We start from the raw sequence: 22,166 nt of genomic DNA, 5'->3' as shown, positions 1-22,166 counted from the left end.
AAAAAAAATTTTTTTAAATAAATATGTTCAACAATTTTATCAGTATATACATATTTTAAATATACATTGTCAACTTTTTGTGTGCTGTTTTAATGTGTTTAATTTTTGACATTTTTTATTATATATATAATCTACTAAAGGATTATAACCTTATATAAGCCAATTTATTTTATAATACCTATTTCTTTGCTTAATTTACTTTTATTTTCATTATAATTTGTGTAATTAATTGCTCTATTTACCATGTTTGTGTTTTTGTGTGGCCACGAGTAATGTAATTTGAGATGAATATATATATAATATTATAAAAATTGTTTTAAAAATCAACACTACAAAACCTAACTATCGAAATAATAAATGTCAAATATATCGAATAATCGATTAGACGTTGTTTGCGAAGGTCAAGCGTTAATTGCCGAAGAGCAATTTAAAAATATTTTTCCGGGTATTTGATTTTGAAGAAGTTCTCTCTACGTTTATGGTATGTATAACAGTAGTATTTTATAATGTTATTTAGTATTTTGTTACTTTTTGAAATGCTTGTTAATTCGGTAGCGTGAAATATTACTGTGTTTTTTTTTAATGCACAACTAAGGATTATTAAAAATTAGCAGTTGAACTCGTAGTACGTAAACGTGTGGTTTTTAATTTTCTGTATTAGGTGTGACTTAAGTTGTTTGTACGATTTGATAATGGTTTTTAATGTGGCATATTTGATTCTTTTTTTTTGATTATTGTTACTTTTTTGAATTATCAACATGTGACATTTTCTTTTTAACATAACCTTATTGTTTTTTCCAACCCTTTTTTGTAATCTACAAGATATTTCACCTAATATTTATGTGATTATATTATTCTAATTTTATATACTTATTCATTTTTACTAATTATTTTTGTTATGTAAGACTGGATTATGTTGGTATGTATTATTTGCTTTTACCATTCTGGCGAAGAGGTGTTCAAATTTATGATTTTCTATAAGATTAAACTACACCCTTCAGAGGCAATGGGTTGATTAACTCTTTAACGGCTTTAAAAATGGCCCCCTTAACTCTTTAATTTTCCTCGTTTTTATACCAAGTTAATTAATTACTCACTTTAATAAATAATGTAAATTATGAAATTAAATTTATATTTTGCAATGTAACCCAAATTTTTATTGTTTTCTAGTTAAAAATGAATATATGTTGTGTGTTTCAAGACACGCAACTGTACCTTGTAACTTCAGGAAATGCTTGCAATTTAAAATTTATTATTGTTATGTTATGTACATAATACATTACACAATAATTTATCCACCATGTCATGGTAATTGGGAGATTTTTATTTCCTAAAAATCTTTGCACAAGACTTTTAAATAATCTCCATGTAGACTTTTTGACTTAGCATAACAGTTCTTTGAATTGTCAAAGAACTGACAATTTAGCATCAAGAAAATATTTTTCTTTCAAATCATGAAAGCCAACATCATTTTTATCCATACCTTAATAAAGTTTTTGAAAAGCCCTAATTTTATATGGAGTAGAGGTAAGTGCTATATTACGCTTTGGCTATTCCTTGCTGATGTACTGATTTGCTTGCCCATTTGCATAGAAAAGTACAAAATTTAGTGTAGCTGAACCGCAAAACTCTTTAATAATGCTATAACTTTTTAATTGCAGCATTATACCAGTAGCACTTGCACTGCATTTTTTAACAGGATTTTCTTATTGTTATTTGTTTCTTTCATATTTTCATATATTTATAAAATTGTTTCACCCTGGACACACACACGTGCACATACACACACCTTAGCAAATCTTGATGTTCAATAAAATAATACCAAAAGTTCTGTCATAAAAATTTTTCACTAAATTTATGTCATCATTTATGAAACAATCTTTATGTTATGTTAAAACCACTATCACAACTAAAGAACACAGCAATTGATACCAAGAAAATACTCATACTGAAAATTTCATCATGTTGAATTACTCCTTATTTGACACACTGACTGACATATCTATACATGTCTGGCTTGACATGAAATGATATCATTCAACTGTTATGTATCAAATATCTGTTATAACTGTTATGTATCTACAGCATGCATCACAATATAAATCAGATGTGAAATGTAAATAAGCAAACATACAGATGTGTACTAACTTATTTGTATTGTTTGTTCCACGAATGATGAACAAATAAATTTAAGGATTTGTAACTTAAAAACATTACATAATGGGTTGTTTCAAAATATGTATTCAGATTCAGCATATAAAATACTATACAGAACACTTACTCTCTTTTCAGGTCCAAATTTTATGTTGACCATTGTAATATTTAATTGATTATAATTAATGAATTCACATTTATTGTGAAAGTACTTGAATTTTGTTGTGTACATTTTGGATGCCAACCATTACTATTTTACTAAGTACTACTGGTACTTCATTGATCATGGATGAAGTTAAATTTATAACTTTTTTTTTTAGTTACATTATACAAATCTAACTTTCACTGTATTTAACCATTTGAGATTGGACTCTGTGCTAGCTGTATTTCTTATGTATAGACAGGACAGGGTGCACAGCAGCTTTCACTGTCTTCCTTGTGAAATTTGTTCAGCTCTTACAGGTGAGTGACATATTGTCTGCCAGTCTGGACTTAGATTCCATTCTGTTTACGGTTTCTAGACTTAATCTGGTCATCAAAACTTAATGGCAGACATATAAATGTTGACTTAATGTTCCTAGGCATTATTCAGTCTTACGGTAGTTGTCATTCTTGGAAATTTCCTTATGAATTTGTTTCAGTCCACCAATGTTGCAGATTATGTAATAGTTGTTAGTAGTGTTAGTGATGATCAGTAAGCATTTGGTTTATAATTTAACAAACTGCTATTTGATTAATATAATTTATCTTAGTAATCATCTAAAATCGTTATCAGTATAAATAATTTATACTGATATAGATATAGATTAATTATTAATCTGGATAATTTTGTGTATTTTATTTGCAACTATTATCATAAAAGTGGCTTTAGTTTATTTTTGTATATGAGTATACATTGGTAAACAGTATACAAACAGAACAAATTGTTGTGGTAAATTATGGTTCATTTATTGTAAGTGCAAAAGTATTTAATTTTTTTTATCAGGCTTTATAATCTACTCCTGGTAATGTAACACTCACATGTTTTAGTGCTGTATGCTTTTGTTAAGACCTCATTCTAATCATTCAGTATTTATATTTATTTATCAAAAATTTTTTTTCTCCTTTATAAAAAAGGTATTGATTTATAAAACAGTTGTAATGTTTTATAAGATTATTATTAACTGTCATAGTATTAGTTGCATACAATTTTACTTAATTGCTTCTTATTGGACTAATAATAAAATCGTATTACAGTTAATCATTTTAAAATAAATTAATTTCATTTTTAGGTTATTTTTATTGATGTTCATAAAATTCATCGTGGTGATTGTTAGTTCAGTAAGTATTTGTAGTTTTTAAAATGTTTTAAATTAAAAAAAATTGTTTGAAATTTTTCTTGATATAAATTTAATTCCCAGCTGTTATCTTACAAATGAATCTGTATTTTTTTTTGGCATATAACTGTTTCATATAAAAGAATAAATAAACAAACTTGTTTGGCATAAAACTGTTTCATATAAAAGAATAAATAAACAAACTTGTAAATAAATCACGTCATAGGAATTTTTAATGAGTTTCACCATAGATTATGGTGAATGATCACTGTCTGCAACTATGTTTTTCACACCATCTTTGATGGTGTTATTAAAGGTAACTTCTTCAAATTAAAGAAAAACTAGCTTAGCCGAAGAAAGTATTCTAAATATTTTTGAAAGAGTTCCTCTTAGTGATTTGATATATCTGTAATTATTTCAAAATTGATATCTAGGTAAATAGAATTGAAGAATTCCTCAACGGTGAGTCTTATTCTTTAAGACTTTGGGGGATGGTGTCTCCATGGCCCTAGCCTCTGCAGCTTTTCTTCTCACTACATCTAGAGCTGCAGAATACTACAATATATACATACACTACACCAAGAACACTAAACACATTACAACATACTCCTGCACAACAACATTCTACACTATTTCCTCTTTTGCTTATACTCTGTAATGTTGCGACACCTTTCAATACACAATCGTAATCCAAAGTGGAAACTGTTGTGCTGATGGGTAAATGGCTCTACATAATGAGTCTCGAATGATGTCCTCTGGTCACCTAGGCGAACCCATTTGTATTTAGCTCTAGCTCCAATGTGCATGCACTCTGCTGGAATGGTACATTACATCAGTGCTTACCAAAATTACTTGTCCACAAATAACTTGTATGATGGTTTTTTAGTCCATCTGAAAAAAACCAATGTTATTCTTGTGAAGAGGCCTTTTTCAGCACTATCTGACAATGATAATTGTCATGCAGATGATAGTAAATTAAATTCTGATGCATTAAGTCTTAAATGTAAAAATATTCGATTCGTTGTTCTCTGAAATAATCAGGAAGGTGGCTCCCTCCATAAGTTCATGCCTCTCTTTGTTAAACAAAGTTACAACAGGTTCAAGTGGTTCCCTGAAGAACATCAGATCGATTCTGATTGAAACATTTAATGATGAGCAGAGTCAATCTACTTACATCTTCATAATATGCGTAGTATAAATATAAGTGCAAAATGCCATAAAACTCTAAATACCTTTTGGATATGGATGTCACTGAGGTAGCTGATGACTTCTTCCCCAAGATGGTATAGAATTGAAGCGTATAATGAAACAGCAGAGCAGAGTGCAAGAATCAACACCTTCTCATACCTTGCCTTTCAACCTTCCAGTACCACTGGAAAAAATAAAATTTGGTTTTCTTTCAGTTCAAGTATGACCTTACATTCCCAACCGACGACAATGTTTCAGATGCCAAGGTGTTTCTACATCTTGTTCAAAATCGGTGGTATGTGCTAAGGAAGGCCACAATGACACTAACTGTCAAGAAGATGTAAAAAAAGAAGCAAACTTGCAGTGGTTCACATACACCTTGCTTCCGAGACTGCCCAACTTTTAAAGAAGAAAAGGCCATTCTCAGAATCTCTTTTGAGCAGAAGCTGATCTCTTCCAGCTGAACTAAGGGAATATGAAAAGACAATAGCTCACGGAACTTGGTTAAACCAGATGTATCTTTTGCTACTGCTACATCCAAACAAGCTCCTACAAATTCAGGTAAACAGCAGTGCGGATCCTGCAGTGAGCTAAAAAAACTTGCCCAGATGTTATCTGATCAAGTTATTTCACTTGCAGATACTGTTTCAGAGCTGACTAAGACGAACAAAAAGTTGTTAGTCTGTTATTGAAACCAACAGTGGGATCCCTTTGAAAGTACCTGTCTCCAAAGATTTAACCATACAGGCAGAAGTAAACACAGCCAGTAAGCCATCTAATAAATTCCTTGTTAAGGGATCCCACACAACCACCCCCTCTGGGATGTCATCTGTGACTTTCCATTCTTCAAAATCTCCTTCTCAATCACCTCGTTTACTGGAGGATATGGTTGAGGAACCGCCCAACCCCAGGGCATCGGAATTCTTTAAAATCAGAAATACGAAAAAGAAAAACCTGATCCTCAACTATTGTTTTTATATATTTACCCGCAATTTTGTATCTATAATTACCGTTACTTATGAACATTATTCATTGTAACATTAGAGGTCTTCGGTCTCACATTGAAAATGTTAAAGTAATTGACGCGTGCACATGAACCACTAATAATGTGGTTCACATTATTATAATGTGGATCATAATGTATCTTCTACAACAAGATGCAGTAATACTCTGAGGTTATTTCTGTGAGATACAACTGTCTCTTAGACAGTAGAGTTGTAGAGAGGGTGGAGTTGCTATTTTCATGTGGAATGAGGTGTCTGCTACAAGGATACTATTAGTTACCCTCATTCCTGCTGTTGCTGTGAAGGTCTCTGTCCCTTCAAATTGCATATCTGCAATTTGTATCTCTCACTGAACTCTGAGTTCAGTGCTCTAAAAATGTCAAATCTCGCACAAATCCCATCACCATCGTTAGTAGGAGACTTCCATGCCCATCATATTTCATTGGGCTCATCTTTCTCCTCATCTTGAGGAAATATGATAAATAGAGTGAGACAAAACTTGGACTTTTGTCTACTGAATGATGGGTCACACACATTCATGTCCTTATCGTCTGGTACATTGTTCAACATCGACCTCCTTTTGCTCAGCAAGTTTACTCCCTCATCTTAATTGGTCTGTTTGTGACGACTTTCACGGCAGTGGCCACAGGCCAATTATTATTGCTTTTGGTGTCGACTGCAAGGTGAACTAAAGACCTTGGAGATGGATTGTTATAAAGACAGATAGGAACAGTTACCATAAAGCCTTCCCATCATAGTATGACAATGGTGCAGACGTCCTTGATCAACTTACCTCTTTTACGTCCCTGATACTTGAGAATACTAATAGATATATCCCACAAACATCAGGAAACCCTAGATGTTCTTCCATTTCTTGGTAGAATGATAATTGCCAAAACGCTATTAGCAAACGACAGTAGGCACTATGCAAATTTAACCGCAGGCCTAGAACTGAACATCTAAATTTGTACTGTCGGGCTAGAATAGGACATCGTCAGGTATCAAGGAAAAAGATCCTTGCAATGTACGAATCACTGAAACAATCTATTCTCAGGCTTATTCATGAAGAACAACTTTTATCTTCTACAGTGACTACCTTAGCAGATTCTTTCTACTGGGTGTGTCTTACTTCCTCATGTAGTAATGAATTTCATTGGTACAAGATACAGTTGGAAGTATTATCAATAAACATTGGTGATTCGGTCGATGAATTAAATGCTCATTCCCATTTAACGAGTTTGTCACATGCACTTAAAAACTCGCGTGACACACCACCCCTGGATCTGACAACATTTGTCTCTGTATGCTGTCACACCTTCCTAATTTGGTGCTACAACACCTATTGAACATGTATAATAGTTTATTCTCTGCACAAGTCTTCCCACCCATCTGGTCAGAAGATGTTGTACCAGTAAGTACTTAAAGTTGCTTGTCTGGTAAAGACAAAGCAAGCCCCTCAAGCTACCGTCCTATCTCCTTGACAAGCGTTTTATGCAAAGTAATGGAGAGAATGTTGAACTGCAGGCTTATATGGTATTTGGAAAGACATAGCCTTTTTTCCCCCAAACATGTGGTTTCCGACAAGGACGATCTTCCATTGATCATTTAGTGTCTTTGGGAACAGCTATTCAAAGTGTTTTCCTACTCTGCCAGCGCCTCGTCGCTATCTTTTTTGATATCAGAAAGGCATACAACATGGCCTGGCGACATTGTATTCTAAATACCCTCAAAGAATGGAGAGTCAAGGGCGATATGCTTTCTTTTGTTAGGGTTTTCTTAAATGATCAAACTTTTCATGTTTATCTTTGCGAATGGAGTACCTCAAGGAAGTGCATTAAGTGCCACCTTAATTTGTACAGTCATCAACAGTATTACTCAATGTGTGCAGTCACCTGTTTCATTTTCTTTATTTGTTGATGATTTTGCTATATTTATTATGTCTCATTCATTAGCCACAGCATAAAGACTACTACAGAACATTGTATCTCGCTTTTAAGCTTGGTCCAAGGTTACTGACTTCACCTGTTCTCCTGAGAAAACAAAATGTGTAGTCTTTACTTGCCTGCAGGACCCTTTTATTCTGCAAGTCTTTCTCAACAGAGAGCTAATCCCTCCTGATGTCAGGTTTTTAGGTTTATTTTTTGATATCCACCTTATATCGGTCAAACACATCAAAAAATTAAAAACAAAATGTTCCAAACTTTTAGATGTGCTGCGAGTCCTTAGCAACACCAATTGGAAGCTGATCGGTCATGTATGTTGCATTTTTATTATTCCTTAGTTCGTTTCCATTTAGATTATGGTTGTGTCACCAACTCGTTCAGCGCATAATACCGTGCTTAAAATGCTGGATTCTATACATCATGCTTTTGTTCAGCTTGCTACAGGTGTCTTTAGATCAAGCCCTGTCATAAACATTCTTGTCGACTGTAGAGCCATCACTTTGGGATAGACGGGACCAGGTTTTAGCATCTTATTTTGCCCGTCTTAAAGGACAGTCAAATCACCCGGCTTTTGACACAGTTCTTTGGAATCATAATTTATGAAGGTATGAGCACCATCCAAGTTATACTGCACCTGTAGGTGTTTGTACCTGACATTTACTGCACCTTATAAATGTTGACACACCTTGTATTTTTCCAACATATCCTTGTTCATATCCTCCATGGGAATCAACCTTATAAATTTTATGTTTGATCTCACGATATACAATAAATAATCATCACTACCTACTGTCTTTTAGCAAATGTTTCACCATATTCTCTCCAAGATAAACCCAGATGGAGTAGTATACACAGATGGATCGAAACAGAACGATACCGTTGGATGTACAGTTATTGTTAATGACAGAACCTATATATTTGATCTACCTAGTTTTATAAGTGTCTTTACTGCTGAACTGTATGGTATAAATTAGGCTTTGAATATCATTAGCTCTAAATACTGTCATATCCTTACTTATAGTGACTCTTGTAGTGTTCTCCAAGCCTTAGAGAATTTTTATTCCAGACATCCTATTATCACCGAAATCTATAATGCAATCACCAAGTTGGATCATCGCAACACATAACTGAGTTTCTGCTGAACCCACATAGCCATGTGGGCTTTCTGGGTAATGGTCATGCAGATTCCGCTGCTAAAGACACATGTAGTCAACCATCTTTCACTACTCCTGTTACTAGATCTGACTTTATTAACTGCGTAAAACTCGCTCTTCGCGCAATGTGGCAGGATGACTGGATTGCTGCAGTAAACAACAAACTTTAACATATGAAAGATACTGTGTTGTCATGGGACTCCTACCACAGGAAAATTCACTAAGAGGAAGTGGTCCTCTACTGATTGTGGTATCTATTGTCAGTAGTAAACACACAATATGCATACGATGCAACTGCCACTTGACTGTGCGCCACATCCTTGTGGATTGCATACGTTGTGTGGTCTTGTGTTGTAAATTTACATTGCCCAGGAACATTCGTCGAATACTGGGCAATGACAAAAGAAGTTTTAGGCCGGGTGTTTTTATTTTTCAACATATTAATATTTTACATAGAATTTAATGTTATTTTTATAATTGTTATAAATTTCATGTTAAATCTTTATTCTTTCTGTTATCAAGAAGGAGCTCTTTTCACTCCTCTTAGACTTTGTTAAATCTAATTTTATTTTAGTTTTATGTTTTATATATATATGTATACATACATAAATTTAAATATTTGTTACTCATAAGAGTTTTTCTGTGAAAGTAGTTATAAGTAATTTCTTAGTTAGCTGTAATAGTAGTTTATTTTTTTTTTGTTTTTAATATTTTTGTTTAAGTTTTTTATTTATTTTAATTTTTGTGTTTGTTACATTTTATATTTTTATATTTAAAATTTTTGTTTTCCAGGCGGTAGTGACGTGAAAAAGCTTTTTAGCCACCCCCAAAAAAAAAAAATTGAAGTTAAAAATTTATGTTATTTTTGGTAAATCAGTAATCCAATTGTTTCAGATAATTATTTCTATTTTTTCACATAATTTTTTTGGGTTACTCTAAATATAGCAGAGTAGTCTGAAAGTGATTGTTATAACTAAATATTTTATTTGCTTATTTCTTATTTACCCGTTTAGTACATCCACATACTATTACCATTATAGAGTATTTAACTAAATTGTACTAATAAACTACCTATTAAGGGTAGTAGTCCAAAATATATCTTAAAAATCTATCCATTGATTTATAGTTATGGATTACATGCTATGTAGAGAAATACCACCAAACTAATTTTATCTTTTTAATTTGAATTATGTTTCATTTTAAACTGTATCAGTTTTATTTGTAGAACTCTTTGGCTTCAGTTTATGTTTGTGACAATGTGCCTATAAATTTATGCAGAAATCGAAGCAAAAGTTTTAAATTTAACAGTAATGTATAATAATTTTGTTTTTTTTTAATTCAGTTATATATAGCTTAAGTGGACTTAATATTATGTAATTATTTGCTAAACGTGGTTTGTTTGTTTGACCTTTACTATTCTTTAACTCTTTTTTTTTTCAATAGATTTATGGATATTGCTTTTCATCAAACTTATTACATCTACTTTCTGCATGAACTGCTTTGTACATTTTTTCTGATAAGTTTCTTTAATCCTTTTTATCTTATTTTCTTTTCCGTTAAAAATCATAGAAAAATTTTATACTTGTAGTGAATTATGTCATCTCATAGCAGCTTCAGGTTTTTTTTTATGATCACATCTTGTATAGCCATCTGCAAACTATTGCAAAAATCTACTGTTTGGAAGTCAAATCAATGACTTTTAAAATGTAACAGAACAATCAAAAACATTATTCTGAATTGAAAATTAACAGAGAATGAGAATTTTGAAGTCACCATAATTAATTTGTTTAAATTGGAAAAAAACCTACATTTATTCCTAATACAACTACAAATATTAACTTAAGATATAAACTGCTGAAGAGTATTTTTATGTGTTACCTTAATATCATTAGTGGCACCAGAAAGTAAATTTTCCTTTTTCTGAAGACTTCAAAGAAGGATGCTGCATCCACTGAAAAAATTTGTACTCTTTTGCCCTAACGTATAGCTTTTAAAAACCATATTGTATACATCAAGCTAATGATAACCTTTTAAGTATTTTACTGGATAATTAAAATGTCCGGAACCAAGTTTTGGTCTCTCCAGAGAAACAAAACCTCTTCCAAGAAGTTGTAGTGCACATAACAGTCAGAATATAACATTATTTTCTATTGTCAATGAAAATGTTTTATAACAAATTAAATTTGAGTAGGGCACTAAATTGTTTTTATTCTGGCAGTCCATGTATAAACTATCCAACATATGTACAACAATAGGAGCACTAAATAAAATTTCAATTTGAGAACAGAACAATCAACAGATGACGGTATATGAAACCCTTCCCCCCCCCCACATTGAATTCAGCTTAATATAAGATGTTTTTTTTTTATTTACATGCCAGTAAACATCTCCTCACATAACTTTGCCAACCTAGCTAATATATTTGTGTAATATACAGAGTGGTCCAAAAGTCACAGTACAGCCTATTATTTCAGTAGTTATAAAGAAAATGAAACATTTGGATACGCCAACATAAATTAGGTATGAGAGCCCACCTTTGGAACATAATACTACAATGGCCGCCATTTTGAATCGCCATCTATTTATTTACATGGGTAGGGGGTCATGTGATGTATCAAAACAGGTTGAAATTTTAACAGGAATTCGTTTCTGCAATCATTTCACATAAATTTTACGGTGTAGGAGTTATTGGCATCCAAAATTGATACTGGTGGGCTAAATAGAGTGTTCAATATGTTGCGACTGTTTTGTTGAATGCATAACTACAGTTACTTAATCCAGTCAGTAGACACTCGCAGAAGCACTTTTGGTTCGATTTCCTTGCAGCGCAGTGTAATTCTTTGTTGCAGATTGTGAATATCACGAATCTTCTGTGTGTAAACAAGTTGCTTCAAATGCCCCCACAAATAAAAGTTCATAGGTGTAAGGTTGGGTGATCTTGGTGCCCATTCTACTGGGCCATGCTGACCATTCCATTGCCCAGGCTACTGGACATCGAGCCACTGATGAACATTTAGCCCCAATTGTGACAGAGCACCATCTTATTGAAAAATCTAAGGGAATGTTCCATTTTCATTTAAAAGGGAGGAAAGACAGTGTCTCTCAGCATGTCCAAGTATTGCTCGAAATTAAGGGTTCTGTTGATGAAGATTGGTCCAACCACGTGGTTAACACATATCCCACTCCACACCATAATTTTAACACCTCCCAACAGCATTGAATGGATCAATCCAGTGGGGATTTTTATCACACCAATATCAGTGATTCTGCCAGTTCACCTCGTCACTGAATAGGATACATTGTGGGAATATAGGGTTGTTCTGATATTGATGTAATGCCCATGTACAGAACTCGACACATCTGGGTCATCCTCAGAAAGTTTTTGCAGCATTTACATCTTAAATGGGTGCAATTTTTTGTTATGAAGAATACACAGAATGGAGGAACAACTATCACCAATTTCACTTACAAGACATCAAGTGCTGCGTTGTGGGCTCCTCGTAAAGGCAGCGAAGACCATCATCAAGGTCTCATCAGTAGAAGATTTGGAATGACCAATACGTCGTCTGTTAGACACATTTCCAGTTTCCTTGAATTTGGATATGAGATATGCAACAGTGTTATGTGAAATCAGTGTTCTTTCTGGGTGGCACCTGTTGAAATCTGCTGCAAGGACTTGAGTGCTTCGTTTACCAGACATCAGGATCACCTCAGTTCACTCTTCCTTCTTCAAAGCCATCATATGTCACCTGCAAAAGAAGATTTTTTAGAAGATTTTGAAATTGTTGGATGCCAATAAGTCCTACACTGTAACAGTTATGTGAAATCTGATTGCAGAAATAAATTTGTGATAAAATTTCAGTCTGTTTTGATGCGTTATATGACCCCCTTCCCTTTTAAATAAATGGGTGGTGATTCAAAATGACGGCCATTGTTGTGATATCCCCCAAATGTGGGCCCTCATACCTAATTTACACTGGTGTATCCAAATGTTTCATTTTCTTTACAACTTGTGAAATAATAGTCTGTACTACAACTTTTGGACCATCTGTATACCTTGTAATATATTTGTGACTATTTTAAAACATGCATTTTTATAAACATTTATGTTCTATATTCTGTGATATTTATTGTTGTTAATTAATGTATGAGGTAATATTTAACTGTTATGTCTCATTTTTTTTCAGATTGCTTTACATAATTTTCTTCCTGAATTATCAAATATATATTATCTTTCGCCATCAGTATTAACTAAAGTAAAACGCTCAATATTTACTGCAGACATACAAAAGATGAGTTCTGTCGATGAAGTTAAAAGTAAGCATTTTTATTTTTGTATTAAACTGTTTTTTTTGCAGCTAGGCAGTTAGGATTTTTAACTTCACTGGAAATTGACTGATTAAATGTTAAGCAACTAAATCAAAGTCTTTACCATTGTTTTTAATTCATTTCATTTACTACATTTGTGGAAAATTTTTTTGTTACTCAGCACAAATTACTTATATCTCCATTTTTTACATATTTAATGAAAGTGATTGTATCGTACACCCTAATTTATAACCAACACTTTTCTTGAGCTCTCATTAATAATTATGGTAGTATAACTAAAGGAAAATATGATATGAACAATAAATTATCCAAAATTTATTGTGGATGAGAAAAACTTCTTTAGGAATTATTCTGGAAATTTCAAATCAGATTATTTTCATTTTTAAATGTTTTATCTTGGAGCATTTCTAGGATTTTATTATTGTGTGGTTTTCAAATTAAAACAAGGTATTATCTGTTGGGAGTTTGTAAAATATAAGCTGGTTTAGCCAATATGACAATTAAAAAGATTTTTCAATATGTGTAATACAAATGGTTTGCTATATTGCTGTAACAGAACAGAGTTTGCAATAGTAAACATCCATGACCTTGACAAGCTATATCTATTGTGACATATCAACTTTAGTTTTTTAAATGTGGTCAGAGATTCACAACAGGTTCAGCTCTATTCACTTTAAGAGTTATCATGTTGTAAACAAATCATGTGGTATTGTAATAACTGTCTCAAAAGATACACATACAAATAAATAATGTTAGAATAATTAATTTATTATTTGATGTTTTCATTTTGCACCTACTGAATCAAGTTATTTATGAATTAATTACATGGCAGCTATATTTATACAACTACATCAATGTTAAGAAAAACACAATAGACGATCAAGTATAAATACTGGTGAGCAGTAACAAATTAAGTCACCCGGTATATTACTGCACTAACACAATTGCACATGCTGCAGTAAAATCTCATTACTACAAAAAAACAGCTGGGGTAGCTCTCTGAATACACTATAATCGATGTTATCCCTCATGCAGGTCGTCTAGATACATCAACTTACTTATGTTATGTTAGAAAGCGAATGAGATCTTGTATTTCACGTGAAGGTTTGCTGCCTGGAAAGTCCCGAGTTTATTTAAAATTTCATTAGGTTAATATCATAAGATATAGATAAAAAAATTAAAATGTATAAGTTTTACTCTTTCCTGATTATGATGATAGTTTAACAATCTAGCTGTCTAGTTTGTCTGGCTGTCTGATTTTAGAATTCAGTTGAACATCTTTTTGAAAACTGTTTTCTTTTCTGAAATTTATTTCAGTAATTTTATGTGTTATAATTATCTTAAAATTACAAATATGTTATAAATGAAGTTATTGTAAATAGCTGAAAAACACATTGTCAATATTTTATGTCTAGACTAAATGAATCTGTTTATGTAGGTATTTTATTTTAAATTATCTTTATTCTTCAAATTTTAGAAACATTTCATTTATTAAAAACTAAAGTTATTCTGTTAAGTATCGCTTAGTCTTAATATTTTTCTCTTTTTAACTCAGTTTAATGTGCATAAAAAAAAAATTCCTTTTGGCATGCCAGAATACAGATGTAGATTTCACTGGTGGTAAGTAGGGGATAAAAAAGATTTTCACCTTAAAATTAAGAAAAACTTCAAATTTACTCAAAATGACAATGGTTGCATGTGAAAAAGTTTCACATGTTCAGCATACGACAAGCCCCATCGTCTTAAAATTCCAGCAACATTTTGGTCATCCCTCACTGTAAGGGTTGGTCATATCAAAAATTGTTTCAGACAGGAGTTTTAGGTAATGTTTAGAAGGACTAACGACCACATCAAACCGATTCGATACTGTGCCTATTAAGTGAGGTATGATTTTTTTTTGTCTTCGAAACCTCATTTTTTCCACCCCGTGGGCCAGTGGTTGGTGATATCAAAAAACTTTACTTAGATATGTTTTATTTAGCTCTTATCCAAAGAATAGTAAGAAATTTAAACAAATTCAATATTTTACTTAATAAGAAAGTTATAGCAATATTTTGTTTTTTTCAAATAGCCCCCCATTTCCACCCCCATGGTTTGATTTTGCCCATTAAAGAACTTGATCTAGATTTTGGTCATTGTATTTTATGTATCAATTTGAAAGTGATTGGCGCTAAATTACGGCAGTTATGTGTCCACAAGAGAGTAAAATATATATATATATATAAACTTTTGAACTGACAATGGTTTTAGGGTCTGGGAGATGTGAAATGCAAAGATATGTCAAGATTTTCTGGAAGTCAAATCATGGTACCCATTACAATAGGTAGTTTTCTTATGAAATCTGCCTAAAATAACTCTTCTGTTAGCTGTTGTAATACTGTTAGCCAAACGAATGTAGAAATTGTGGGAAATAGTTTTTAACCCTCCGTTGGGGGTATTTTATCTAACAGATAATGGTAAACTATTTTGCTTTGTAGTTTCTAATTGTTAGAAGCCGACAGCTTCCCCTTCCCAATACCTTCCTAAACTCCCTTCCTTACATGTTAGTCCAGTCTTAGACCATGAGTTGAGTGCACTTGCCTTTCAGTGAAGGTTTTGTATCTTTCTTTTTCTGTTTAGCCTCTGGAACCACCGTAAGGTATTACTTCAGAGAATGAATGAGGATGATATGTATCAATGTAAATGAAGTGTATGTAGTCTTGTACAGTCCTCAGGACGATCATTCCTGAGATGTGTGGTTAATTGAAACCCAACCACAATATTGGTATCCACGATCTAGTGTTCAGAACGTTTTGTGTCTACCAGATACTTTGTGCCTGTTCATGTTATAGTTTTTATTGCATTTTAAATATTGTTTTTTTTTTTAAATATGTAGTAAATAAATTTTTTTGTTGTAAATTGTCAATATATATATATATATATCATAAGTAGGTTGATCATATGCGTCAGGGGAAAAGACAATGGGAAGCTGTTGCAACTTGGGTCACAAGAGTCCTTCAGACAAAGGAAAGGGAAGCACGAATTTGGGATGGCTGATGTAATGAAACGGCTCAACCAGGAGCCACTTCAGATATAGTCGATTTTATTTTGTATTTGATATGCTGTATTTTGTTTGTGTCCTCGTATTTTGAGTATTGTTGTTAAATGTGTAAACATACAATAACCTGGATATGGGCAGAGAGGAGTGCTGCAGGAAAGGTGGACGAAGCACCGTACGTTCTGTGATAGCAAACGTGATGCAACTGATCAACCAGGAGCCATTTTACACAGTCGAGCTCATTTGGCTGCTGTATTTTGTACTTTGAATTTTCTTGTTGTATATTTGTATTTTGTATATTATTGTCAGTTGTGTAAACACAATAAAGCCCAGTATACGGTAAGAGAGTGGTACTGAAGGAGGCACCGTACGTTTTATGACGGCCAATGTAATGTAACAGGAATCAGGAACTAATTAAAATATAGTAGATTTCATTCGTATTCTATATGCTGTATTTTGTATTTACTATTCGTTGTTGTATTTTGGTGCTTTGTATTTGTTGTATTTTGCGTATAGTTGTTAATTGTGTAAACACATGGAGCCCAGGACACAGGCAGAGAGGGGTGCCACAAGAAAGGTGGGCAAGGCACCGTACGTTTTATTAAAAAAAAAAAAAATGGGACTGGCTAAAATATGACATAGCCAGAAGGGACGAAATGAGGAACTGTTTAGGGCCAGGGAGGTAGCCTTCTTGCGGAGGATGTTGTGGTCTTGTTGCACGCAAGAGCGACAAGGTTGGGGCACTATGATGAGGCATGGAGGACCCTCAAGGTGCGAGGGGTGGGCACACAAGGGTCGGGGGGATACTCGGACTAGTGGTATGAAAGGGAAGGGTAGCCCACTTGGGGAGGGGTATTATGGCCCAGAAGCGGAGGTCGTAATGCCTCAATGAGCCAAGAGAGACTCCGACGGGAAAGTGTCCGATGGTTGAACAATGCTGACGAGTGGTGGTTAGACATTACCACGTCATATTAGGTCAACCGAGGCAACTTCTTTCAGGCAGTTACCGGTTGACCTAGTGTGGTTAAAAAAGTATTAAAAAAACCATATATCATAAGTAGACATTTTTATTTTTTTGTTATAAAAACATTTTAATGTTTTTGTTTAATGTATGTTAAAAAGCAGATTACTTTTTTGTGTCTGTAATGGATTTAGATCATTTAAATGCTACTAATGCATATTTAATATCTATTAAATATAAATTAATAATAAATAAATATATATAAAATAAACAAAATATTAAATATACAAATAATATTATATTTAGATCATTTAGGAATTAAATATCTTGCAGATACAATGCGCCTGTTCATGTTAGTTTACATATTGCACCTGATGGATGGTTAAATTAGTACTTTAAATGTTGACATTGAAAAATAGCCTTTGTTGAGTTCAGGTTTTCTTCCCAGGAAAATTTAGTTTTATGTGTTTTATAAATGTACTTTGGTTGAGTAAGTTAATTTTATTAAAGCTGTTATGTTTTTCATCGAAGATTCTTATTCTACAATTTCGTACTTTTTTTCATTTATTCCAGAAAAATATGTAAATATGCCAGCAAATGAGAGGCGATCTTTGTATAAGTGTGGTACCAATTTTGAAACCATTGATAAAGTTGAAACATGGGCAGATTTTTATGTAAGAGATAAAAGTCGTCTTAAAGAGGAGTGTAAGTATTTTACTATTTATTATTTAATTTGGAATTGTTTAGTTATTAGAATATGTAATTGTAGCAAGTTGAAATTTATCAACTCTCTACTGTTGTTTTTGTCACTTTTTCTTTTTTTTTAGGAAATTCTGAGTATTAGTATATAACATTTTTCTAAGATTTAAGAATTAGATTTAAAATTTCTGAAATTACCATTCATTGTTCTTTTATTATTTCACATTATTTCACATATCATTCTATTACTGAGCCCAAAGTAATGTTGATTGGGTATGAAATCATAGCTTAACTTAACTTTCTGATGATGAAAGATAAGAATTGTCATTGGATATTTCCATGATATAAGCACAGTGAATGTCATTTTATGATCATTGTACTTGTAATTATATATGGTCATATTAAATTTATAATAATTACAGAATCAATACTGTGAACAAATAATAGTTAATTTTAGTAAAGCACACTAAGAATAATGTTACCACTTAATGTAATGGTACTTTCCCTCATCATTAAAGTAAATTACTTTGGTAAAGTACAAAAATGTAAATATATGTATCACCTTACTTCCAAATGACATCACAATACCTGGAACATCTTATATTATTATCTTAAAAATTAAAAATTGTGGATTAGATATAAAATAACCAGCAGCTTAGTATACATTTAAATACAAATTTCTGTGTATTGTGAAAGCTAAAAACAATTAGCACAGATTATTTGTGTAACTTAGTAAGTGGTATATATTGGTATGTTTTTTTTCTTTACAAAACATCTGAAAGAATTTTATATCATTCTTCTGCTTAGTATAAATGTTAAAGAAAGGCTTTTATGCGAATAAAAGCACATTAAAAGTTTTGTAATAGTAAAGTTGATGAAATGAGAATGGTGTTAATATAATTTAATAGTAGTAAATTACTTATGTCCTTTGTTTTCTTTTAATATTTTACATAATGATATCTAAAAAGAAAGATGTTTTATCAATACTGTGTATTGTTATATATTTTAAATAGTTATTATAGCATTTCATTTAGTGTTTTAAGAAATGTGGCTTTGAACTGTCATTGTCTTCTAATTGTGTTTTTGAGTAAATAAACATATTAATGTATTGTAGAATAAAGTAAAAATTAATATTTTACTTGGTAATGATTATAGTTATGAAGTCATATGGTGGAGAGACAAAGGATTTTGTTACAAATGAAGAATTAAATAAAAAAGTGTCCATGTGGCGAGGTGATATCACAACACTTGAAATAGATGCTATTGTCAATGCCGCTAATAAAGCACTTCTTGGTGGTGGAGGAGGTAATTTATTAATTTATCATTATGTTGTACATTTTTTATAATTAGTTTCAAAAAATATATTTTATAACTTTTTGTTCAACTAATACATAATTAACTGTGTGAGCAGTTATGGATACATATAGGAAACTGCTAAATTCACCCTACTTTTTTCAGTCATACAGTTTTCTGAAGTTTTTTTTAAATATAAAATAACCAACCCCAAATTTCAGACTTATTTACTCTCACCAGGCATGGGCCCTAGCTAAAAGATCAGTGCTTATATCTCCAGGATCCAGCATAAATTAAAGCCTGTGCTTATATGATTTGTTTTCTTAATATTTGATAAATGGGGGTTTGTTTTGCATTTATCTTAAGCTTAAATCTGTGCATTATGCTCAGTATCTCTGGGTAATGTAACTGTAATCCCATTTCTTTTTAAAAAAACTCTTTGTTTGCTCATCATGTTCTATGTTCTATCATGTCATATAACAGTCTAATGAATAGCTCTAAATTAATATCATTTAATTTTAATTACACTTAATTTCATTTTGTAATAAAATTTACAATTAACTGACTTTTCATTGTAACCGTACTAACTTGGATATATTATAATGTATAAAAATCTATTTTTTATTGGTTTTTTTCTAGTGGATGGAGCCATTCATCGAGCTGCTGGACCCGACTTAAAGAAAGAATGTGCTACACTTAATGGTTGTGAAACTGGGGATGCAAAAATTACAGCTGGCTACAACCTTCCAGCAAAATGTAATGTTACATTTAATAATATGTATACGTCGTGTTCATAATTAGTGTATTAATGTTGTAAATCATTGGTTATCAGGGGACTTATGTGACATCCGCGTTATAGGCTAACCGTGTTATTTTGAGAAGTAAATTTTAAATCACAAAGGGGATCAATTAAAAAAACAGGCAAAAAATCAAGCAGTAATGGTTTACTAGAAAAAGCCAATACAGTATAATGTGTACTTACATAGAAACAAGTTAAGTGCAGAAGATTCAATATTTTTCGTTGAATGTAAATTATTTTTTTTAAATAAGAAGTTATTGTTTTTGTTTCATGGTTGTATGTTTCTTCTTTATAATATATGACTTTACACTTCTTTGTAATTGCAGTGAATGATGATCATTACTATCACTTTGTTGCTCCATCCATATTATTACACTATATTTTCCAGAAAGTCTTTTATTGAGAGTTTAGATCTCTCCATAACAGCGACCTCTGACAAATTATTGTTAGGTTGTAGAATGGAGTTTACAATTTCTTTGTCGGTCATGTAATGGACAACGAATGTTTGATTGTCTTCTTGAACCCACTCATTGAGATCACTTACAGGCAATTCTTGACCGATTGATTTTGACAATTTCAGTGTATTTTTGACAGTAAAAATATGAACATATCCTGTGTGTCTTCTGTATTACTCTGTGACAATACTGACCAACAATTTTTAATTGTAATAGAATTCGCGTTACTCCATGCTGTTCCAGCACTGTATGCAACACTTTTTATGACACAGTTTTAAGAAATTCTGTTACTTATAATGCTGAGTTAATGATAGCGGTTAGTAGCTCTCGTTGGTAATAAGCTTTAAATGCCCGAATAACTCCTCGGTCTAATGGTTGGATCAAAGATGTAATGTTCTTGGGTAAAAACATTACAATTATTTTTCCATCTTTAGATTTCAGCAAGTCAGAAGGTGGATGAGCAGGGCAATTGTCAAGAGGTAATAAAGCTTTTTCTTTCAATTTTCAAACTCATAATTAATTTTTAACACAAGACACAAATTTGTCATTAAACTACATTAAAAAAATATTACACCTCATCCAATTATTTTTCTATTTTAAAAAAAAATAGTAAAAATGCTTGTATAACGTTAAATCACAAAGGGGATCAATTAAAAAAAATACACAAAAAATAAGCAATAATGGATATTATTGCTTCTATATGTTTTTGGTAATGAATTCATATTAATGTGTTTGAAGCAATGTGGGCTGGCATACTTCCCAATCAGCAACAGCTTCAATTTATGATATCCTGACGTATTGGCATACAAAAGAAAAATTACCTCATTGCTCATTTTCATTCCAATCTTATTTGGTGCCCACTTTGCATCTAATATTTTTGTTGGCAATAGTTTATAATACAAAGCAGTTTCATCACAATTATACAACTGTTCATCTCTAAAGTTAATCTCTTCTATAATTGATTGTAATATTGTTGGTGAAAAATGTTTGGCTGCCGTTGCATCTGCTGAATGAGATTCTCCATCAATATTTACTTGGCCTATGCTATGATGGATTTTTTGCGATAACCAACTGCTAGGAGTACTGAATTCATTGCTAATTTGTTCATGAACAAATTAACCTGAGCTTGAAGTATTGGCCCTGATAGCGGCACTCCTTCACTCCGTTTTTACAAAACCAAATTTACATACATTCACTCATCTACAGCATTAACATCACAGAGTCTAACCTTTTTGTGATCAAGTCCGATTTTGTTTCATCTACCAAATCAATAAAAGAATGCAATTTATCTTCTTCTTTCACCCAACCACGTATAGTACCTTCAGGCACACTGAATTCCCGGGATAAACTGGTTTTCAAACAACCTGCCTTAACCTTTTCAATAATTTCTAATTTTTCCTTTACAAAATACATTTTTCATTTAGATGACATGTTAGGCAAATACGAATGAAAACAAACACTACAAAATCTAATAAATTTACCAACATAATAAAATTTACTGATAAACACAGAAAAAGCAGCTTGGAATAAATCACAATACGTAACAACATTCAGATACCATATACTGTGCCTTGTACAGGTAGCACATTGATTGTCTTATCGTTGTTACAGGAAATGAGTCATGTGCAGTATATCATAAAAATTTTTCCTATTACTATATTAAAACCTAGTTTAGTTGTATTGAATCATGTTTTTGGGAATTCCAAGGATTTAAAATTGGTTGTGACTAATTGACAGATGTTATATTAGAAGCGTATTGTTGACAATTTCAAATGATTTATGGTGAGTTTTACACCGATATTGAATACAGTGGTAGGGTGACCAGCATTTCTTC

The 22,166-nt window shown here is 32.1% G+C and overlaps 1 protein-coding gene across 4 annotated transcripts in view; it reads left to right on the top strand.

Moving 5' to 3' along the window:
• The first annotated feature begins 333 nt into the window (after positions 1–333).
• The window catches only part of LOC142320288 (macro domain-containing protein PG1779-like), a 35,665-nt gene continuing 13,832 nt past the window's right edge, over positions 334–22,166 (top strand). For 3 of the 4 annotated variants that reach the window (XM_075357991.1, XM_075357990.1, XM_075357988.1), the window contains exons 1-6: positions 378–481; positions 3,426–3,474; positions 12,947–13,076; positions 17,660–17,791; positions 18,941–19,090; positions 19,718–19,834. In XM_075357991.1, coding sequence (XP_075214106.1) covers positions 3,439–3,474; positions 12,947–13,076; positions 17,660–17,791; positions 18,941–19,090; positions 19,718–19,834 — 565 coding nt within the window. In that variant the 5' untranslated portion in view covers positions 378–481; positions 3,426–3,438. Of the gene's footprint in view, positions 482–3,425; positions 3,475–12,946; positions 13,077–17,659; positions 17,792–18,940; positions 19,091–19,717; positions 19,835–22,166 lie in introns of all 4 variants that reach the window. The other variant, XM_075357989.1, reaches the window with a different exon arrangement.

The sequence above is a fragment of the Lycorma delicatula genome, chromosome 2, assembly GCF_047948215.1.
Source record: "Lycorma delicatula isolate Av1 chromosome 2, ASM4794821v1, whole genome shotgun sequence".
Taxonomy (NCBI): Eukaryota; Metazoa; Arthropoda; class Insecta; order Hemiptera; family Fulgoridae; genus Lycorma; species Lycorma delicatula.
The sequence above is the reverse complement of the archived record's forward strand: the minus strand, read 5'-3'. Positions and strand labels throughout refer to the sequence as shown.